This window comes from Grampus griseus, assembly GCF_964374135.1.
Source record: "Grampus griseus genome assembly, chromosome: 16".
Lineage (NCBI taxonomy): Eukaryota > Metazoa > Chordata > Mammalia > Artiodactyla > Delphinidae > Grampus > Grampus griseus.
In genome coordinates, this window is record NC_139010.1 from 7556929 (window position 1) to 7579801 (window position 22873).

General features: G+C 40.3%; 1 protein-coding gene across 1 annotated transcript; it reads left to right on the top strand.

Moving 5' to 3' along the window:
* Window positions 1-639: 639 nt before the first annotated feature.
* Window positions 640-17449, top strand: COA6 (cytochrome c oxidase assembly factor 6). Its single transcript, XM_082672999.1, has 3 exons — window positions 640-822; window positions 1622-1781; window positions 17113-17449. The coding sequence occupies exons 2-3, from the start codon at window positions 1638-1640 to the stop codon at window positions 17206-17208; spliced, it is 240 nt and encodes a 79-aa protein (XP_082529125.1). The 5' UTR covers window positions 640-822; window positions 1622-1637; the 3' UTR covers window positions 17209-17449.
* The last annotated feature ends 5424 nt before the right edge of the window (window positions 17450-22873 follow it).

A 22873-nucleotide genomic window follows, 5' to 3' on the forward strand; every position in this document is an offset into this window, starting at 1 on the left:
TTTCACTAGATGTCTCCCCATACCAACTAAAAGGATCTTTTCCATCTACAGAGGAAAGCCGCAAGGGTTCAAGCAAGGGAAAGGTGATAATGTTGGTAAATGTAACAGGATCAAATGTGAATCAGGAAACTGGGAGCTTGGTGCCCTGGGTTCTCAGCTCAGTCACTTATTTGCCATGTGTCCTGGGGTGTCACCCGCCTCTTTCTGGGATCGCTTCTTTCTTTTTTTCCCTTTAATTTAAAAAGCGAGGAGTTAAGCCTTCACGGCCCTTTAACGCCTCGTCCCGCTCTCATCTCAGGTGCCAACTTCCACACAAAGCCGCCGTTTCCGGCAGGGCTCGCACGTTAAGCTTTCCGAACGGCGCTTGGCGAGATATATGCAGAAATTTAGATTCATGAAAGAAGCACAGTTCGTTAAAATCACGAAAAACTGCAGGGAGAGAGGCACCAAGACGTTAACAAAGCCAAGACCGCTCTGAGGAGTGCCCGGATCCCACCCACTTCCCACCCCCACAGCCCCAGGACCCGCCTCCCTCGCACGAGCAGGCCCGGAAGTCACTGCGACAGTTAAGAGAGCGGAACAGGAAGTCCCGCCCTCCTGGAACAGCGAACGGTAGCCCGTAAGGTTCATTCCAAGGCCAGCGCGTTCGCCGCGTGAATTGTTTCCTTGAGGGGGCGAGGTTCTACGACGCTTGAGCTCCAGCGGGCGAGGCGGCAGTGCGCCGCCAGTCTTCGGCATCGCGTCCTTCTTTCTCGGTTGTTGGGCTGCGTGCCTCTCCTCCAGTCGGCGCCGAAGGGAGCCTGGTTCTGGGCGGCCGGAGAGGTGGGCTTGCTGGCGGGGCTGGCGGGGCTGGCGGGGCTGGCGGGGCTGGCGGGGCGGGCCGGGGAGGGTATGGACCCCGGAGGTCGCTGACTTTCTGCGAGCCTCGGGCTCCTCTTCTGCAAGACGCAGCAGCACTCCGTGTCCTGCCTGGTGATTTTGCCCTCGTGCATTTATTTGTATAGCACTTTGGTTCGAACAGCAACCTCGTAAAATGGGCACCGCTCCCCTGTTTTACCGAAGGGGAAACAGGCTCGAGAGAATAAGTGAAGTGTCTTAAGTGGCAGACCGTGTGAGAGCCGTAATTCTAACTCCGGCTTTCTTTTTTTTTTTTGCGGTACGCGGGCCTCTCACAGCTGTGGCTTCTCGGGCCTCTCACAGCTGTGGCCTCTCCCGTTGCGGAGCGCAGGCTCCGGACGCGCAGGCTCAGCGGCCATGGCTCACGGGCCCAGCCGCTCCGCGGCAAGTGGGATCTTCCCGGACCGGGGAACGAACCTGCGTCCCCTGGATCGGCAGGCGGACTCTCAACCACTGCGCCCCCAGGGAAGCCCCTAACTCCGGCTTTCTGAGACCAAGCTGCCACTCCAGCAATGGAGCAAATTACCTGGTGTAAGGGATAAGCGTCAAAAGCGAGTGCTCTTACGATACCGTTAATATAATAGAACTGATTGGTTTCAGTCACATCATTAAAAAGCGGAGGCATAACTTTAAAAAAAGAGGGGTTTGGAGGGAACAACAGTATTTTTTCTTTGGCTTACCTAATTGCAAGTTCCTTGCTAATATCACGTGTTTTGGTTGGCAGCTTGAGCCCACTAGGAATGGCAGCCCCATCTATGAAAGAAAGGCAGGCTTGCTGGGGAGCCCGGGATGAGTACTGGAAGTGTTTAGATGAGAACACAGAGGACGCTTCTCGGTGCAAGAAGTTAAGAAGCTCATTTGAATCAAGCTGTCCCCAACAGTGGGTAAGTCACACTGGGACGTGTTTCTGTTTGCTGTCAAAATACATAGAGCTTACGATGAGTGGTGGGCTATGAAATGAGGCACCGTTTGAGGCATGTCAAATGAGCGGTTTCCGTGAGCAGCAGAGAAAACCTTGTCTCGTAATCCAGGCTTGTTTTATGTACATAGCAGGCACACCTTTGGAAAATGTCACCTGACACTTTAAAGATGATTGAAAAGCAAAACATACGCACACTAACCAAAAAATTCCAGCCTTCTAAATTGGTAGATTTCTCCTGGATCTTCTGAGGGGATAGTATTTACTCTTGGGCAAGAGTTGGCAAATTCATTGGCCTAGAGCTGCTATCAGGAATAAAGCATTCCCAGTTGCCCGCCCCAAATCATATGGTCATATACCCAAAATGCAAATACAAAGGAGTTTAGAAAGTGGAAGAAACTAAATGATCATATGGTGGATTCTGCCACCAGCTGCTCCAAGTGCCTCGCCGACATGGGCTCTTGCTCTGTATTGCCAGTCCTTAGAATGGGAGGGGTTGGAAAAGGGAACTAACATCACTGAGCTCAGTAAGTGCCCCGGTGTGAGTGCCTGATGCTCCTTCATCAGTACCCTTTGAGATGGGTGGTGTTGCCGTCAATTTCCAGAGGAGGCGACTGAAGCCCAGAGCATTGAAATAACTTGCTTTTTCACTATTGGGGCTGGAGAATGGGATGCTCGGAATTGAGATTACGGCAGGGCTGTGTTTGTTGGTAAGGACGAGGCCTAGGCTTTCATCCTGGCAGTAAGGTAGGTTGGAGGACAAGATCATTGAAGAAAGAGGCCAAGGACCTGAGAGGCCAGGGTCTGGCAGGATCAACCACTTGGATACTGAACCACCCAAGAGTTATGACATGAACATTGTTAGAGAAACTGACAGTAACCTACAAAGTTATAGATTACGCCAACAAAGAAGGGAGCAGTAGAGCAAAGCAATCAGAATAACTGCTGCCGCATCTGACAGTGACAGCTGTGCTCCCAGGGAAAACCGTTTTCATCTGCAGACTATTCTTAGTCTGTAACTGAGCTCCCTTTCCCAGCCTGCGCCCTCAGCCCTTTGCTCCCTTTTCACCCGTGCTCTCTACTCAGGAGTCGTACCCAGTGGCCATAGAATAAAAGCAAACGATATTTACAGAGATTTGTGTGAGAAGGTGGGGAAGGAGACAGGGAGAAGTGATGGGAGTGTTCTCTGAGTGCATTCTGTGTGAGAAATTGTGTTTTCATTAGCTTTAATTTTCATTCAGTTTTGTGAGGTACTATTGTATCTCTTTTATGTAATAGAAACTAAGGCTCAGAAAGGTGAAATGATTTGTTCAAGATCGGCTAACCAGCAAAGTAGTAGAGAGGGGATTTGAAAGTATGTCTCTCTGATTGCACAGTTTGGATTCTTTTACTTAGCTGAAGCCACAGCCAGAGAATAAAGGTAAAAATAAAACCACGAAATAGAGATTCACAATGAATACTTCTATGATAAAACACTAAAAATAAAAATTTCTTACATAATAAATATTCCATAAAACTGTGCTGTCACAAAACCAAATTACTCTTCTCTGCCCCTTTGCTTATCCCTTTTATAGCGCTCATCAGTCGGCCTTGCATAATGGCCCGATTTAAAGCCTCCTATTGGTTCGTAGCTTAGGAAGAAGCAGGGATCATATCTGTCATTGTAACATCATCCAACGCAGTCTTCCACAAATAGAGCAACCGGACAGCCAAGATGCTTGATCCTAACATCAATTTCAGATACTGTCTTTTCCCTGTGAACCTTTGAAATGTCTCAGAAATTCCAGTATTTTGGCATTCATGCTCCTATCCTGCATCTCATCTAATGGCTTAGAGGACACTAGCATTATACATACACAGTGCTTCTCAAGAATTGCTTGTTGGTTTATTAGCCTTTTGGACATCAGCCTCTTCGAGGTGCCACATGTCGAGGGTCCTCAGCTGTTAACTGAATGGAAAAGACTATGGAGCAGAGCTTTTCAAGCAGAGAGTACGGTGTATGCAAAGGCATGGAAGCAAGATGCATGAGAAATCAGCACATTCAGGAAATGGGGTATCTCTGGACGGGCAGCATTTCAGGGACTGGTGGTAAACCCAGAAGATAGACAGGTGGACAGAGATTAAGCCATGAATGACCTGATTTGTCTTACTGAGGAGTTTGGATGTTGACCTTGAAGGCAATAGGGATACCTTGAAAGACCTTTAAACAAGCAGTGCCGTGATCAAATTGGAATTTCAAAAAGATTATTCTGGGCAGTGGTGTGATGGATGGATGAAGGAGGGTAGAGAAACCAGTTAAAGAGCTATTAAAACAATCCAAGTAAGGAATGATGTGGGCCTGTACTGTCGCGATCAAGAGGGGGAAAGAGATCGGAGCATTTGGGTGGACGGTGACGCGGTCACTGAAATAGGTGACAGGGGGAGAAACATGTCTGGAGAGGAGCTGAGTTCTGGACAAGTTGGGACTGAAGTATAAGTAGGACCACTAAATGGCATTGTCATTTAGGCAGTTGGAGATGTGACAAGAGATGCAAAGATCTATTGATTTGCCACAAAAATGTTAAGAGCATTCTCCACTTCTTCATCTGGTGCCCTTTACATATAACACCCGTCCCAGCTCAGTCAGCCTAAGGACACCAGGGGTGTGGAGTCTGACAGTGAGATTTATTAACGTGCTCTAACCAGGGAGCCCCACGCACTGGAGCTGCTGTGGGCGTTTCACCAGCCAAGGGAAAGGAGCTATCAGAGGGTTTGGGGAAGGGTGGAGCTTAGGTGAAACTGAAATGAAGTGATGCTCTGATGGGCTCAGAGCAAAGCAGGGCTGTGTATAAGCAGGTCGTCAACTCTGGACTGAGAAGTGGACCCAGGGTCTTATTTTCCACAAAGAAAAATGCTTCCATGTCGTCAGGCTCAGAAATCCTTATGTGAAGTCCTGCACCTGAGTTGGAAATCAAGACTGCTTCTTTTCATCAAAGTGCCTATCAGATCCCCCCCAGGCAAAAGTGGGGTGTTTCATTCTTACCGAAAAAACTTCAAAGAGCAAATTTCTGATAGTTTGATTTTAGAGAACAGAGTTTCTTGGTGAATAAGAAAGCAGTAGGGACTTCCCTGGTGGCGCAGTGGTTAAGAATCCACCTGCCAATGCAGGGGACACAGGTTCCAGCCCTGGTCCGGGAAGATCCCACATGCCGCGGACCAACTAAGCCCGTGTGCCACAACTACTGAGCCTGCGCTCTAGAGTCCACAAGCCACAACTACTGAGCCTGTGTGCCGCAGCTCCTAAAGCCCGCACGCCTAGAGCCTGTGCTCCACAACAAGAGAAGTCACCGCAATGAGAAGCCCGTGCACCGCAACGAAGAGTAGCCCCTGCTCGCTGCAGCTAGAGAAAGCCCGCGCGCAGCAACGAAGACCCAACACAGCCCCCCCCCCCAAAAAAAGCATTACTCACTCAAAGGGGTCTCTTAGGACAGTGGCTGTGGTGTGTCCTACAGAGGAATGTTAACTTTGTAGCTGGCTTTATCTGAGTCTCTTATCCCAGCTTGAGACAGGGCAGGCACAGTTTTACATTCTTAACTCAGGCTCTACTGAAATATTTAAGAATTAAATCCTAAGAAAAGCTTTTCTGTTCTGACAGTGAAAACGTGTGTGGTATCATGCCTTTGTCTTGTCTGCAAAGCAGCTCAGGTGCAGATGCTGTGGGGATTTGGTGGTTGGCCTTGATTTTCTACTTCTGTGATTTTACTGTTTCAGGATATAGGGCCTTAAGATACTCCAAATTCCCTATGGCAAGAGGAGGATGTAAATAGAAATAATAAAATGAAATATTTAGTGTATTAAAGTTTTACAATCAGTTTACTTATTCACAGTTCATGAATATAATTTTTAACTATGTGTCTATCTCCTTAAATGTATGTTCCAGATAAGATAAACTTAATACAAATATGATTGCTGGTGAATTGAAAAACTTGTTGAACTTACAGTGGACAGGAAAAACTTGTACAATGTCTTTAAATCATGAAGTCTTTTTTTTTTCTTAACATCTTTATTGGAGTATAATTGCTTTACAACGGTGTGTTAGTTTCTGCTTTACAGCAAAATGAATCAGTTATATATATACATATGTTTCCATATCTCTTCCCACTTGCGTCTCCCTCCCTCCCACCCTCCCTATCCCACCCCTCCAAGAGATCACAAAGCACCGAGCTTATCTCCCTGTGCTATGCCACTGCTTCCCACTAGCGCTCTGCCTTACCTTTGGTAGCACATATATGTCCATGCCTCTCTCTCGCTTTGTCACAGCTTACCCTTCCCCCTCCCCATATCCTCAAGTCCATTCTCTAGTAGGTCTGTGTCTTTATTCCTGTCTTACCCCTAGGTTCTTCATGACATTTTTTTCCTTAAATTCCATATATATGTGTTAGCGTACGGTATTTGTCTCTCTCTTTCTGACTTACTTCACTCTGTATGACAGACTCTAGGTCTATCCACCTCATGACAAATAGCTCAATTTCATTACTATTTATGGCTGAGTAATATTCCATTGTATATATGTGCCACATCTTCTTTATCCATTCATCCGATGATGGACACTTAGGTTGTTTCCATCTCCGGGCTGTTGTAAATAGAGCTGCAATAAACATTTTGGTACACGACTCTTTTTGAATTTTGGTTTTCTCAGGGTATATGCCCAGTAGTGGGATTGCTGGGTCATATGGTAGTTCTATTTGTAGTTTTTTAAGGAACCTCATACTGTTCTCCATAGTGGCTGTATCAATTTACATTCCCACCAACAGTGCAAGAGGGTTCCCTTTTCTCCACACCCTCTCCAGCATTTATTGTTTCTAGATTTTTTGACGACGGCCATTCTGATTCGTGTGAGATAATATCTCATTGTAGTTTTGATTTGCATTTCTCTAATGATTAGTGATGTTGAGCATTCTTTCATGTGTTTGTTGGCAGTCTGTATATCTTCTTTGGAGAAATGTCTATTTAGGTCTTCTGCCCATTTTTGGATTGGGTTGTTTGTTTTTTTGTTATTGAGCTGCATGAGCTGCTTGTAAATTTTGGAGATTAATCCTTTGTCAGTTGTTTCCTTTGCAAATATTTTCTCCCATTCTGAGGGTTGTCTTTTGGTCTTGTTTATGGTTTCCTTTGCTGTGCAAAAGCTTTGAAGTTTCGTTAGGTCCCATTTGTTTATTTTTGTTTTTATTTCCATTACTCTCGGAGGTGGGTCAGAAAGGATCTTGCTGTGATTTATGTCATAGAGTGTTCTGCCTATGTCTTCCTGTAAGAGTTTGATAGTTTCTGGCCTTACATTTAGGCCTTTAATCCATTTTGAGCTTATTTTTGTGTATGGTGTTAGGGAGTGACCTAATCTCATACTTTCACATGTATCTGTCCGGTTTTCCCAGCACCACTTATTGAAGAGGCTGTCCTTTCTCCAGTGTACATTCCTGCCACCTTTATCAAAGATAAGGTGTCCATATGTGCGTGGGTTTATCTCTGGGCTTTCTATCCTGTTCCATTGATCTATCTTTCTGTTTTTGTGCCACTACCATACTGTCTTGATTACTGTAGCTTTGTAGTATAGTCTGAAGTCAGGGAGCCTGATTCCTCCAGCTCCTTTTTTCGTTCTCAAGGTTGCTTTGGCTATTCGGGGTCTTTTGTGATTCCATACAAATTGCGAAATTTTTTGTTCTAGTTCTGTGAAAAATGCCAGTGGTAGTTTGATAGGGATTGCATTGAATCTATAGATTGTTTTGGGTAGTAGAGTCATTTGCACAATGTTGATTCTTCCAATCCAAGAACATGGTATATCTCTCCATCTATTTGTATCATCTTTAATTTCTTTCTTCAGTGTCTTATAATTTCCTGCATACAGGTCTTTTGTCTCCTTAGGTAGGTTTATTCCTAGATATTTTATTCTTTTTGTTGCAGTGGTAAATGGGAGTGTTTTCTTGAGTTCACTTTGAGATTTTTCATCATTAGTATATAGGAATGCCAGAGATTTCTGTGCATTAATTTTGTACCCTGGTACGTTACCAAATTCATTGCTTAGCTCTAGTAGTTTTCTGGTAGCATCTTTAGGATTCTCTATGTATAGTATCGTGTCATCTGCAAACAGTGACAGCTTTACTTCTTCTCTTCCGATTTGGATTCCTTTTATTTCCTTTTCTTCTCTGATTGATGTGGCTAAAACTTCCAAAACTATGTTGAATAAGAGTGGTGAGAGTGGGCAACCTTGTCTTGTTCGTGATCTTAGTGGAAATGCTTTCAGTTTTTCACCGTTGAGGATGATGTTGGCTGTGGGCTTGTCATATATGGCCTTTATTATGTTGAGGAAAGTTCCCTCTGTGCCTACTTTCTGCAGGGTTTTTATCATAAATGGGTGTTGAATTTTGTCAAAAGCTTTCTCTGCATCTATTGAGATGATCATATGGTTTTTCTCCTTCAATTTGTTAATATGGTTTATCACATTGATAGATTTGCGTATATTGAAGAATCCTTGCATTCCTGGAATAAACCCCACTTGATCATGGTGTATGATCCTTTTAATGTGCTGTTAGATTCTGTTTGCTAGTATTTTGTTGACGATTTTTGCGTCTATGTTCATCAGTGTTACTGGCCTGTAGTTTTCTTTCTTTGTGACATCCTTGTCTGGTTTTGGTATCAAGGTGCACGGTGGCCTCGCAGAAGGAATTTGGGAGTGTTCCTCCCTCTGCTATATTTTGGAAGAGTTTGAGAAGGACAGGTGTTAGCTCTTCTCTAAATGTTTGATAGAATTCGCCTGTGAAGCCACCTGGTCCTGGGCTTTTGTTTGTTGGAAGATTTGTAATCACAGTTTCAATTTCAGTGCTTGTGATTGGTCTGTTCATATTTTCTGTTTCTTCCTGATTCAGTCTTGGCAGGTTGTGCATTTCTAAGAATTTGTCCATTTCTTCCAGATTGTCCATTTTATTGGCATAGAGTTGCTTGTAGTAATCTGTCATGATCTTTTGTATTTCTGCAGTGTCAGTTGTTACTTCTCCTTTTTCATTTCTAATTCTATTGATTTGAGTCTTCTCGCTTTTTTTCTTGATGAGTCTGGCTAGTGGGTTATCTATTTTGTTTATCTTCTCAAAGAACCAGCTTTTAGTTTTATTGATCTTTGCTATTGTTTCCTTCATTTCTTTTTCATTTATTTCTGATCTGATTTTTATGATTTCTTTCCTTCTGCTAAATTTGGTTTTTTTTTTTGTTCTTTCTCTAATTGCTCGAGGTGCAAGGTTAGGTTGTTTATTCGAGATGCTTCCTGTTTCTTAAGGTAGGATTGTATTGCTACAAACTTCCCTCTTAGAACTGCTTTTGCTGCATCCCATAGATTTTGGGTCGTCGTGTCTCCATTGTCATTTGTTTGTAGGTATTTTTTAATTTCCTCTTTGATTTCTTCCGTGATCACTTGGTTATTAATAAGTAGTGTACTGTTTAGCCTCCATGTGTTTGTATTTTTTACAGATCTTTTCCTGTAATTGATATCTAGTCTCATAGCGTTGCGATCGGAAAAGATACTTGATATAATTTCGATTTTCTTAAATTTACCAAGACTTGATTTGTGACCCAAGATATGATCTATCCTGGAGAATGTTCCATGAGCACTATAGAAAAATGTGTATTCTGTTGTTTTTGGATGTAATGTCCTATAAATATCAATTAAGTCCATCTTGTTTAATGTATCATTTAAAGCTTGTGTTTCCTTATTTATTTTCATTTTGGATGATCTGTCCATTGGTGAAAGTGGGGTGTTAAAGTCCCCTACTATGAATGTGTTACTGTCGATTTCCCCTTTTATGGCTGTTAGTATTTGCCTTATGTATTGAGGTGCTCCTACGTTGGGTGCATAAATACTTACAATTGTTATATCTTCTTCTTGGATCGATCCCTTGATCATTATGTAGTGTCCTTCTTTGTCTCTTCTAATAGTCTTTATTTTAAAGTCCATTTTGTCTGTTATGAGAATTGCTACTCCAGCTTTCTTTTGGTTTCCATTTGCATGAAATATCTTTTTCCATCCCCTTACTTTCAGTCTGTATGTGTCTCTAGGTCTGAAGTGGGTCTCTTGTAGACAGCAAATATATGGGTCTTGTTTTTGTATCCATTCAGCCAATCTGTGTCTTTTGGTGGGAGCGTTTAGTCCATTTACATTTAAGGTAATTATCGATATGTATGTTCCTGTTCCCATTTTCTTAACTGTTTTGGGTTCGTTATTGTAGGTCTTTTCCTTCTCTTGTGTTTCTTGCCTAGAGAGGTTCCTTTAGCAGTTGTTACAGAGCTGGTTTGGTAGTGCTGAACTCTCAGCTTTTGCTCGTCTGTAAAGGTTTTAATTTCTCCATCAAATCTGAATGAGATCCTTGCTGGGTAGAGTAATCTTGGTTGCAGGTTTTCCTCCTTCATCACTTTAAATATGTCCTGCCAGTCCCTTCTGGCTTGCAGAGTCTCTGCCGAAAGATCAGCTGTTAACCTTATGGGGATTCCCTGGTGTGTTATTTGTTGTTTTTCCCTTGCTGCTTTTAATATGTTTTCTTTGTATTTAATTTTTTTTAACATCTTTATTGGGGTATAATTGCTTTACAATGGTGTGTTAGTTTCTGCTTTATACCAAAGTGAATCAGTTATACATACGCATATGTTCTCATATCTCTTCCCTCTTGCGTCTCCCTCCCTCCCACCCTCCCTATCCCACCCCTCCAGGCGGTCACAAAGCACCGAGCCGATATCCCTGTGCCATGCGGCTGCTTCCCACTAGCTATCTACCTTACGTTTGTTAGTGTATATATGTCCATGCCTCTCTCTCGCCCTGTCACAGCTCACCCTTCCCCCTCCCCATATCCTCAAGTCCGTTCTCCAGTATGTCTGTGTCTTTATTCCTGTCTTACCCCTAGGTTCTTCATGACATTTTTTTTTAATTCCATATATATGTGTTAGCATACGGTATTTGTCTTTTTCTTTCTGACTTACTTCACTCTGTATGACAGACTCTAGGTCTATCCACCTCATGACAAATAGCTCAATTTCGTTTCTTTTTATGGCTGAGTAATATTCCGTTGTATATATGTGCCACATCTTCTTTATCCATTCATCCGATGATGGGCACTTAGGTTGTTTCCATCTCCGGGCTATTGTCAATAGAGCTGCAGTGAACATTTTGGTACATGACTCTTTTTGAATTTTGGTTTTCTCAGGGTATATGCCCAGTAGTGGGATTGCTGGGTCATATGGTAGTTCTATTTGTAGTTTTTTAAGGAACCTCCATACTGTTCTCCATAGTGGCTGAACCAATTCACATTCCCACCAGCAGTGCAAGAGTGTTCCCTTTTCTCCACACCCTCTCCAGCAAGTATTGTTTCTAGATTTTTTGATGATGGCCATTCTGACTGGTGTGAGATGATATCTCATTGTAGTTTTGATTTGCATTTCTCTAATGATTAATGATGTTGAGCATTGTTTCATGTGTTTGTTGGCAGTCTGTATATCTTCTTTGGAGAAATGTCTATTTAGGTCTTCTGCCCATTTTTGGATTGGGTTGTTTGTTTTTTTGTTATTGAGCTGCATGAGCTGCTTGTAAATTTTGGAGATTAATCCTTTGTCAGTTGTTTCCTTTGCAAATATTTTCTCCCATTCTGAGGGTTGTCTTTTGGTCTTGTTTATGGTTTCCTTTGCTGTGCAAAAGCTTTGAAGTTTCGTTAGGTCCCATTTGTTTATTTTTGTTTTTATTTCCATTACTCTCGGAGGTGGGTCAGAAAGGATCTTGCTGTGATTTATGTCATAGAGTGTTCTGCCTATGTCTTCCTGTAAGAGTTTGATAGTTTCTGGCCTTACATTTAGGCCTTTAATCCATTTTGAGCTTATTTTTGTGTATGGTGTTAGGGAGTGACCTAATCTCATACTTTCACATGTATCTGTCCGGTTTTCCCAGCACCACTTATTGAAGAGGCTGTCCTTTCTCCAGTGTACATTCCTGCCACCTTTATCAAAGATAAGGTGTCCATATGTGCGTGGGTTTATCTCTGGGCTTTCTATCCTGTTCCATTGATCTATCTTTCTGTTTTTGTGCCACTACCATACTGTCTTGATTACTGTAGCTTTGTAGTATAGTCTGAAGTCAGGGAGCCTGATTCCTCCAGCTCCTTTTTTCGTTCTCAAGGTTGCTTTGGCTATTCGGGGTCTTTTGTGATTCCATACAAATTGCGAAATTTTTTGTTCTAGTTCTGTGAAAAATGCCAGTGGTAGTTTGATAGGGATTGCATTGAATCTATAGATTGTTTTGGGTAGTAGAGTCATTTGCACAATGTTGATTCTTCCAATCCAAGAACATGGTATATCTCTCCATCTATTTGTATCATCTTTAATTTCTTTCTTCAGTGTCTTATAATTTCCTGCATACAGGTCTTTTGTCTCCTTAGGTAGGTTTATTCCTAGATATTTTATTCTTTTTGTTGCAGTGGTAAATGGGAGTGTTTTCTTGAGTTCACTTTGAGATTTTTCATCATTAGTATATAGGAATGCCAGAGATTTCTGTGCATTAATTTTGTACCCTGGTACGTTACCAAATTCATTGCTTAGCTCTAGTAGTTTTCTGGTAGCATCTTTAGGATTCTCTATGTATAGTATCGTGTCATCTGCAAACAGTGACAGCTTTACTTCTTCTCTTCCGATTTGGATTCCTTTTATTTCCTTTTCTTCTCTGATTGATGTGGCTAAAACTTCCAAAACTATGTTGAATAAGAGTGGTGAGAGTGGGCAACCTTGTCTTGTTCGTGATCTTAGTGGAAATGCTTTCAGTTTTTCACCGTTGAGGATGATGTTGGCTGTGGGCTTGTCATATATGGCCTTTATTATGTTGAGGAAAGTTCCCTCTGTGCCTACTTTCTGCAGGGTTTTTATCATAAATGGGTGTTGAATTTTGTCAAAAGCTTTCTCTGCATCTATTGAGATGATCATATGGTTTTTCTCCTTCAATTTGTTAATATGGTTTATCACATTGATAGATTTGCGTATATTGAAGAATCCTTGCATTCCTGGAATAAACCCCACTTGATCATGGTGTATGATCCTTTTAATGTGCTGTTAGATTCTGTTTGCTAGTATTTTGTTGACGATTTTTGCGTCTATGTTCATCAGTGTTACTGGCCTGTAGTTTTCTTTCTTTGTGACATCCTTGTCTGGTTTTGGTATCAAGGTGCACGGTGGCCTCGCAGAAGGAATTTGGGAGTGTTCCTCCCTCTGCTATATTTTGGAAGAGTTTGAGAAGGACAGGTGTTAGCTCTTCTCTAAATGTTTGATAGAATTCGCCTGTGAAGCCACCTGGTCCTGGGCTTTTGTTTGTTGGAAGATTTGTAATCACAGTTTCAATTTCAGTGCTTGTGATTGGTCTGTTCATATTTTCTGTTTCTTCCTGATTCAGTCTTGGCAGGTTGTGCATTTCTAAGAATTTGTCCATTTCTTCCAGATTGTCCATTTTATTGGCATAGAGTTGCTTGTAGTAATCTGTCATGATCTTTTGTATTTCTGCAGTGTCAGTTGTTACTTCTCCTTTTTCATTTCTAATTCTATTGATTTGAGTCTTCTCGCTTTTTTTCTTGATGAGTCTGGCTAGTGGGTTATCTATTTTGTTTATCTTCTCAAAGAACCAGCTTTTAGTTTTATTGATCTTTGCTATTGTTTCCTTCATTTCTTTTTCATTTATTTCTGATCTGATTTTTATGATTTCTTTCCTTCTGCTAAATTTGGTTTTTTTTTTTGTTCTTTCTCTAATTGCTCGAGGTGCAAGGTTAGGTTGTTTATTCGAGATGCTTCCTGTTTCTTAAGGTAGGATTGTATTGCTACAAACTTCCCTCTTAGAACTGCTTTTGCTGCATCCCATAGATTTTGGGTCGTCGTGTCTCCATTGTCATTTGTTTGTAGGTATTTTTTAATTTCCTCTTTGATTTCTTCCGTGATCACTTGGTTATTAATAAGTAGTGTACTGTTTAGCCTCCATGTGTTTGTATTTTTTACAGATCTTTTCCTGTAATTGATATCTAGTCTCATAGCGTTGCGATCGGAAAAGATACTTGATATAATTTCGATTTTCTTAAATTTACCAAGACTTGATTTGTGACCCAAGATATGATCTATCCTGGAGAATGTTCCATGAGCACTATAGAAAAATGTGTATTCTGTTGTTTTTGGATGTAATGTCCTATAAATATCAATTAAGTCCATCTTGTTTAATGTATCATTTAAAGCTTGTGTTTCCTTATTTATTTTCATTTTGGATGATCTGTCCATTGGTGAAAGTGGGGTGTTAAAGTCCCCTACTATGAATGTGTTACTGTCGATTTCCCCTTTTATGGCTGTTAGTATTTGCCTTATGTATTGAGGTGCTCCTACGTTGGGTGCATAAATACTTACAATTGTTATATCTTCTTCTTGGATCGATCCCTTGATCATTATGTAGTGTCCTTCTTTGTCTCTTCTAATAGTCTTTATTTTAAAGTCCATTTTGTCTGTTATGAGAATTGCTACTCCAGCTTTCTTTTGGTTTCCATTTGCATGAAATATCTTTTTCCATCCCCTTACTTTCAGTCTGTATGTGTCTCTAGGTCTGAAGTGGGTCTCTTGTAGACAGCAAATATATGGGTCTTGTTTTTGTATCCATTCAGCCAATCTGTGTCTTTTGGTGGGAGCGTTTAGTCCATTTACATTTAAGGTAATTATCGATATGTATGTTCCTGTTCCCATTTTCTTAACTGTTTTGGGTTCGTTATTGTAGGTCTTTTCCTTCTCTTGTGTTTCTTGCCTAGAGAGGTTCCTTTAGCAGTTGTTACAGAGCTGGTTTGGTAGTGCTGAACTCTCAGCTTTTGCTCGTCTGTAAAGGTTTTAATTTCTCCATCAAATCTGAATGAGATCCTTGCTGGGTAGAGTAATCTTGGTTGCAGGTTTTCCTCCTTCATCACTTTAAATATGTCCTGCCAGTCCCTTCTGGCTTGCAGAGTCTCTGCCGAAAGATCAGCTGTTAACCTTATGGGGATTCCCTGGTGTGTTATTTGTTGTTTTTCCCTTGCTGCTTTTAATATGTTTTCTTTGTATTTAATTTTTGACAGTTTCATTAATATGTGTCTTGGCGTATATCTCCTTTGATTTATCCTGTATGGGACTCTCTGTGCTTCCTGGACCTGATTAACTATTTCCTTTCCCATATTAGGGAAGTTTTCAACTATAATCTCTTCAAATATTTTCTCAGTCCCTTTCTTTTCTCTTCTTCTTCTGAAACCCGTATAATTCGAAGTGTTGGTGCGTTTACTGTTGTCCCAGAGGTCTCTGAGACTGTCCTCAGTTCTTTTCATTCTTTTTTGTTTATTCTGCTCTGCAGTAGTTATTTCCACTATTTTATCTTCCAGGTCACTTATCCGTTCTTTTGCCTCCATTATTCTGCTATTGATCCCGTCCAGAGTATTTTTCATTTATTTATTGTGTTCATCATTGTTTCTTTCATCTTTAGTTCTTCTAGGTCCTTGTTAAATGTTTCTTGCATTTTGTCTCTTCTATTTCCAAGAATTTGGATCATCTTTACTATCATTATTCTTATTTCTTTTTCAGGTAAACTGCCTATTTTCTCTTCATTTGTTAGGTCTGTTGGGTTTTTATCTTGCTCCTTCATCTGCTGTGTGTTTTTCTGTCTTCTCATTTTGCTTAACTTACTGTGTTTGGGGTCTTCTTTTTGCAGGCTGCAGGTTCGTAGTTTCCGTTGTTTTTGGTGTCTGTCCCCAGTGGCTAAGGTTGGTTCAGTGGGTTGTGTAGGCTTCTTGGTGGAGGGGACTAGTGCCTGTGTTCTGGTGAATGAGGCTGGATCTTGTCTTTCTGGTGGGCAGGTCCACGTCTGGCAGTGTGTTTTGGAGTGTCTGTGGACTTACGATTTTAGGCAGCCTCTCTGCTAATGGGTGGGGTTGTGTTCCTGTCTTGCTAGTTTGGCATAGCGTGTCCAGCACTGTAGCTTGCTTGTTGTTGGGTGAATCTGGGTCCTGGTGTTGAGATGGAGATCTCTGGGAGATTTTCGCCGTTTGATATTATGTGGAGCTGGGAGGTCCCTTGTGGACCAGTGTCCTGAAGTTGGCTCTCCCACCTCAGAGGCACAGCACTGACTCGTGGCTGTAGCACCAAGAGCCTTTCATCCACACGGCTCAGAATAAAAGGGAGAAAAAGTAGAAAGAAAAAATTGGTAGAAGTAGAAAGAGAGAGAGAGAGAAAGACAGAAAGAAAGAAAGAAAGGAGGGAGGGAGGGAGGAAGGAAGGAGGGAAGGAAGGAAAAGAAGAAAGAATGAAGATAAAGTAAAATAAAATAAAGTAAGATAAAATATAATAAAGTTATTAAAGTAAAAAAATAATTAAGAGAAAAAAAATTTAAAAAAAAGGATGTATAGATCCCTAGGAGAAATGGTGGAAGCAAAGCTATACAGACAAACTCTCACACAGAAGCATACACATACACACTCACAAAAAGAGGAAAAGGGGAAAATATCATAAATCTTGCTCTCAAAGTCCACCTCCTCAATTTGTGATGATTTGTTGTCTTTTGGGAGGTCTGAGGTCTTCTGCCAGCGTTCAGTAGGTGTTCTGTAGGAGTTGTTCCACGTGTAGATGCATTTCTGGTGTATTACTTGTGGAAAAACTGCATTCCATGCTGGGCCTGGAAGTTCCAAAGCTCAGTTCTGTGAGTAAATTGCAACCAAGATTTATCAACTGCAAAAAAGGTAGTGGTTCACATGTACATCTTTCGATAGACGGTATTTTATTACAGGATAAATCTCCGGCCCGCCGTCCACACGAGTGTCGCGGCTTTGGCCGCCGGGGCCCCTCCAGAACCGGCAGCCTCAGTGAGGCCGCCCTCCCCTTGGCCTCCGGGGAGTTCCGTGACGGCGGAGCGAAGAGACCCCGAGCTGCGGGAGTTCTAAATCATGAAGTCTTATGACCTGAGAGTCCTATGGACTGTGCACTTGCATAGTACATTTCACATGTGTAAGCACATATACTTCTTGAGAAGGTGCACGGGGCACTCAGATTCTTAACAGGGTCAGTAACCCAAAAAGGGTTAGGACTCACCGGTCTATAGTCTCTTTAGAGACTCTTATACATAAGATGCACTGATTCAAAATGGTTCTAAAATATAAATTACTTAGGCCACTTACATGATTTATATTGAATAATTAGTTACGTTTAAGTCTGTGCTTTTGTTTAAGCTGCATAGCTTGCCCTTATCTCAGACCCTTTTTTCTCAACAGATAAAATATTTTGATAAAAGAAGAGACTACTTAAAATTCAAAGAAAAATTTGAAGCAGGAGAGTTCCAGCCTCCGAAAACAGCCGCAAAGTCCTAGGCTGTTCCTGAACATTTCAGAAAGGTTGAAATAATTTTTTCTGGACATTCAAAAATGCTCTATGTGACAACAGTAGTTTGAATGATGGCAAACACCAATGCTTGTTCCATATATACAACTCTTAATTTAAATGGTCAAGTAACAAGATTCCATTTTTCAAAAGACAGACTTGAAATAAAATGGTATGAAATATGCTTAATTGAGTAAAAAACACATATTTTAAGAAAAAAACAAAATTAAAGCTTATGAAAACATGTACCTTTTTTGTTGTTGGAGGATGGGTAGTAGGCAAATACTATTATTGATAGAGATATGGATAAACACTGAAAAAAATAAGATTTGCCATTGTCCTGGGAGTTAGCATTTTAATACAGACAGAAAAAACTGAGGAATGGAAGAAGGTTCAACTTAAAATATACGGGTAAAATAATAAAAGCTATCTACAAAAAACCCTACAGCTAATATAGTTAATGATAAGACAATGAATGCTTTTTCCCTCAAATCAGTAACAAGGGAAGGATATCCTCACTTCTCCTATTCAACATGGTACTGGATTCCTAGCTACCTCAAAAGAAATAAAGCACACAAATGGGAAGGAACAAATAAAACTGGCTCTATTCATGGACAATATGATTATCTCTGTAGAAAATCCCAAAGAATCGACAAAAAGAGCACCTAGAATTAATAAGTGAATCTTAGAAAGGTGGCAGGAAACAAGGTCAATATACAAAAGAAAATCATATTTGTGTATACCAGCAATGAACAGCTGGAATCTAAAATAAAATTTAAAATGTGCCATTTACAATAGGATTAAAAAAACTAAAAATAAAAGGAATACTTAGATATAAATCTAACAGTATGTGCAGGACCTATATCCTGAGAACTACAAAACACTTGAAATCAGAGATCAACTTAATTGGGGAGAGGTACAGTGTTCATGGATTAGAAGACTCAGTGTTGTTAATTTACTGTTAAGTTCTCCCCAGTTTGTTCTATGGGTTCAAAACAACCCCAATCAAAATCTCAAGATTTTTGGTAGATTCTACCAAGCTGATTCTAAAATTTGTATGGAAAGTCAAAGGACCTAAGATAGCCAATTCTGAAAAGAAAGTTCAGAAAACAATTCTGAAAAGAACAAAATTGGAAGATTCATATTATATGATTTTAACGCTTATTGTAAAGCTACAGTGATTAAGATAGTATGGTATTGGCAGAAGGATAGACACATAGTTCAGTAGAACAGATCAGAGCCCAGAAATATACCCACACAGTTAGAGTCAACTGAGTTTGGACAAGGTGAAAAGGCGATTCCGTAAAGGATAATCTTTTCAGCAAATGGTGCTGGAAAAATTGGATGTCCATGCACAACAAAAAGAGCCTTGACATAAAACTGCACCTTGTTAAAAAAAAAAAAAACAAAAAAAAAACCTCGAAATGGATCATAGACTTAAATGTAAAATATAAAACTATATAACTTCCAGAAGAAAATATGGAGAAATTCTGCATGATTTGGGGTTTGGAAGTGAATTTTTATAACGTCTTAACTTTTAAAAAAATTTGTTTTATTTATTTTATTTTTGGCTGCATTGGATCTCCTTTGTGGTGCGTGGGCTTTTCATTGCAGTGGCTTCTCTTGTTGCAGAGCACGGGCTGTAGGCACACAGACTTCAGCAGTTGTGGCTCGCGGGCTCTAGAGCACAGGCTCAGTAGTTGTGGCGCATGGGCTTAGTTGCCCCGCGGCATCTGTGATCTTCCTGGACTAGGGATCGAACCCGTGTCCCCTGCATTGGCAGGTGGATTCTTAACCACTGTGCCACCAGAGAAGCCCTGGAAGTGAATTTTTAGATGATGACCTCAAAAGCACAATCCATAAGAGGAAAAAAAAAAGCTAAGTTGGACTTCATCAGTATTAAAAATTTCTGCTCTGTGAAAGATACAATTAAGAGAATGAAAAGATAAAACTGGGAGAAAATATTGCAAATCACATATCTCATTAAAGAACTTGTATCCAGAATAACAAACCCTTATTTTAAAAATAGCCCAAGTTAAAAAAATAGGCAAATTACGTGAATATTTTCACAACTCTATTCATAGTGTTAGAAATAATATTATATTATGAAAAGATGCTCCATATTATTTGTAGAGTAAATTAAAACCGTGATGACCTATCACTACACACCTGTTAGAGTGCCTTACATTAAAGAAAGTTGATCGTACCAAGTACTGATGAAGAGGCACAGCAACAGAAACCTGGCATTCACTGCTGGTGGGGAAAGGCGTTGACTCTGAAAGAGTTACACAAAGGGATTTTTAGCTGGAAGCTGTTTTCTATGGCACTGTGGTGGTGCATCCGTGTATGCACTTGTGAAAACCCACAGGACTGTACACGGTAGAGAGTGACCTTGTGTGCACATTAAAACCAAATCAACCAGGGGGACTTCCCTGGTGGTCCAGTGGTTAAGACTGCACTCCCAATGCAGGGGGCCCGGGTTCGATCCCTGGTCGGGGAACTAAGATCCCACGTACTGCAGCAAAGCCCGCATGCCACAACTACTGAGCCCACGCGCTCTAGAGCCTTTGGGCCGCAACTAGAGAAGCCCGTGCGTCTGCAGGAACGAAGAGCCCACACAGCCTAAAGAAAAAAAGAAAATATTAGTCCCATCCATCTCAAAATAAGTAAATAAAAATGAAATCAACCAGGATTTTGGAGGAATTCTAGTTTGGAACGAAGAATGATAAATGAATCTAAGTATTATAAATATATGACAAATTTACTGAAAGGGATGGATAAGAAAGGGGCTGACCCACAATAACTTTGAAAAATGGGAGTTCTGACTGGATTCTGTAAGACTGAAGACAAAAAGAACTACGCACATCGCTAAATTTCACAGGGATGTGGTGCAGCAATTCTGAAACTACAGTCATGAGAACCAGGTTTGTGTTAGAAAAAGCAGTTAAAAATAAGAGGTGCATGTTAGAATGAACCCTGTGGTGTTGGATTGGTGTCAGAGACAGCGGGAAGAATTCCTGTTTATGTGAACATATCTGGACGTAGTACTTGTACACACATGGGCTGGTGGACACCCAGGTCCCCTAGCTCTGTCCACTGAGAGGGCCTGCAGTGACAAGTCCGGGAGCAACGAGCACACCCAGCACCCAGATCTCAATTTCTAATAGTATTCACCAGTAAATGGAACCAATGATCCTTGGTGAAATGTCTGACTCTAGAACTGGTATAGAGAGAGTAAAGATGAGCCTGGAGCATTGTGTATATAAGAATGTAAGAAAGTACTTAAAAAAAAAAAAAAAAAGGGCATGCCAAAGGACACAAGAGCCAACCATCCGCCCTGCCATAAACAGATGACTGACGAAAGGACAAGACTTCCTTACAGAGGAATTCCAAGTAATAAAGGAGCAGCATCCTGGATGCCAAAGTCAGTGCTCCTGGAACAGAAAAAGTGTTATTAGTGGGAGATGGGAAATCTGGATATAGATCAGGATTGTAGTCTGCTTAGTGAACAGCACCATTATCAACGGTAACCTCTTAGTTTTGATAAATGTCCATGGTTATGTAGGATCCTATTAGAGGCATCTGGGTGAAGGGCATATGGAAACGGTGCACTATCTTTGCAGCTCTCCTGCAAAACAAAAATTATTTTAATAAAGCTACAGACACGCCTCCCGGGAGGAGGCACCGCCCCGCCGCGCGGAATTCTCCGTCTGGGTCTTGCTGGAGCTTGGTGGCCGCTCTGTCACTAGTCTGAGTCGGGAGTGCCTGTATGGAACCCCAGAAATACGACTCAACAGTATGATTCAAAGCAGCGGAGCGAGCAAGACCACGTCTGCGCGTCTTCACTGCAGCATCGTTTTCACTGGAAAAGTGGAAACAATCCAGAATGTTCCGCGGCAAGCCCCCAAATGGTAATCTTACAACTTGAGAACTCTCCCTGGAAAAGTAAGAGCCCAGAAACTGCTGAGCCTCCCAGTCTGAATTTCCTTTCCCAGATTCATCGAGTAGGTCCTTGGGGATTACATGAGAAAATGCACGTAAAGTGCTTAGCAGAGTGCCTGGAATGCAGAAACAATGAACGACAGTGAACTTGGCATCCGCGTTGACTAGCTTGGCCCTTGCTGCAACCTGCATTCTCACTGACAAATTCCAGCAGGTTATGTCTGGAATTTGTGATGAGTGACTTCAGGAGGGCCAAGGCTTTCGGTGCCGAACCGAGGATGTTCACATCCTTTTGTCTGGAAATCAGACAAATTATTACAAATCAGACAAATTATTACAAATTTGTCTGATTTTATTACAATAAATAATAAATATTTTTATTTATAATATATAATAATATATATTATTATATATATATTTTATATATAATATTATATATATTATATATATATTTTATATATAAAAATAAATATAAAAAATATATAAAAAACAAAAATATATATAAAAAATAAATATAAAAAATATTTATTACAATAATATTTTTATTTATAATATATAATAATAAAAAATAATAAAATAAATAAATAAAATTAAATAAATAAAAAATATAAAATAATAAAATAAATAAAATAATAAAAAATATATATTTATTACAATAAATAATAAATATTTTTATTTATAATAATATATAATATATATTATTATATTTTTATATATATAAAATATATATTATATATGTATTATATATTATATATTATATATGTATTATATATAATATATATAATATATATTATATATTATATATATTATATATAATATAATATATATAAATATATAATAATAAATTATTATTACAAATCAGACAAATTATTACACTGGTCTGATTTTTGAAGCCAACTGATGTGTGAGACTGTGAGAAAGTCACCTTATCACTTTGTTCCTATTTCCGTCTCTGTCCCAGGTGATGGGGGTGGATTACTGTACCTGAAGTATAGAGAAGTAGGAGGAGAAATGTTGTTCTGGGGCTTCCAAATGATATAATTCTATTCAATCCCACCACTGAATATTCTACCCTGGATTTATGTGGCATCCACTTTTACTGTCCCCTCTCCATCCTTCACCAGACTTTTAATTTTTTCCTCATGAGAATGTATTATTCTTACAGTAACAACAAAGAGCTAATGTAAAATGACCAGCAACAAATTGACTCTATTTTAATTCTGACTTGAGCCTCCAAAGTGGAATGAAGAATGTGAGTGCAAAATTTGCTTTATGATATAATGGGTGGAAAACCCCACCTAATTCTAATTATTCTCTACATTTCTTCCTCTACATGTTTGTATAGTCTTGGCTATTTTATTTAAATGCAAGTTCTTTGTATTCATTTTCTCTTTTTTTTTAAATTGAAGTATAGTTCATTTACAATATTGTTAGTTGCAGGTGTACAGCATAGTGATTCAGTGTTTTTACAGATTATATTCCATTATAGGTTATTTCAAGATACTGGGTATAGTTCACTGTGCTATACAGTATATCCTTGTTGCTTATCTATTTTATATATAGTAGCTTGTATCTGTTCATCTCATACCCCTAACTTTGCCCTCCTCCCTTCCTTCTCCCCTTTGGTAACCACTAGGTTTTTTTTTTTTTTTTTTTCCCGGTACGCGGGCCTCTCACTGTTGTGGCCTCTCCTGTTGCGGAGCACAGGCTCCA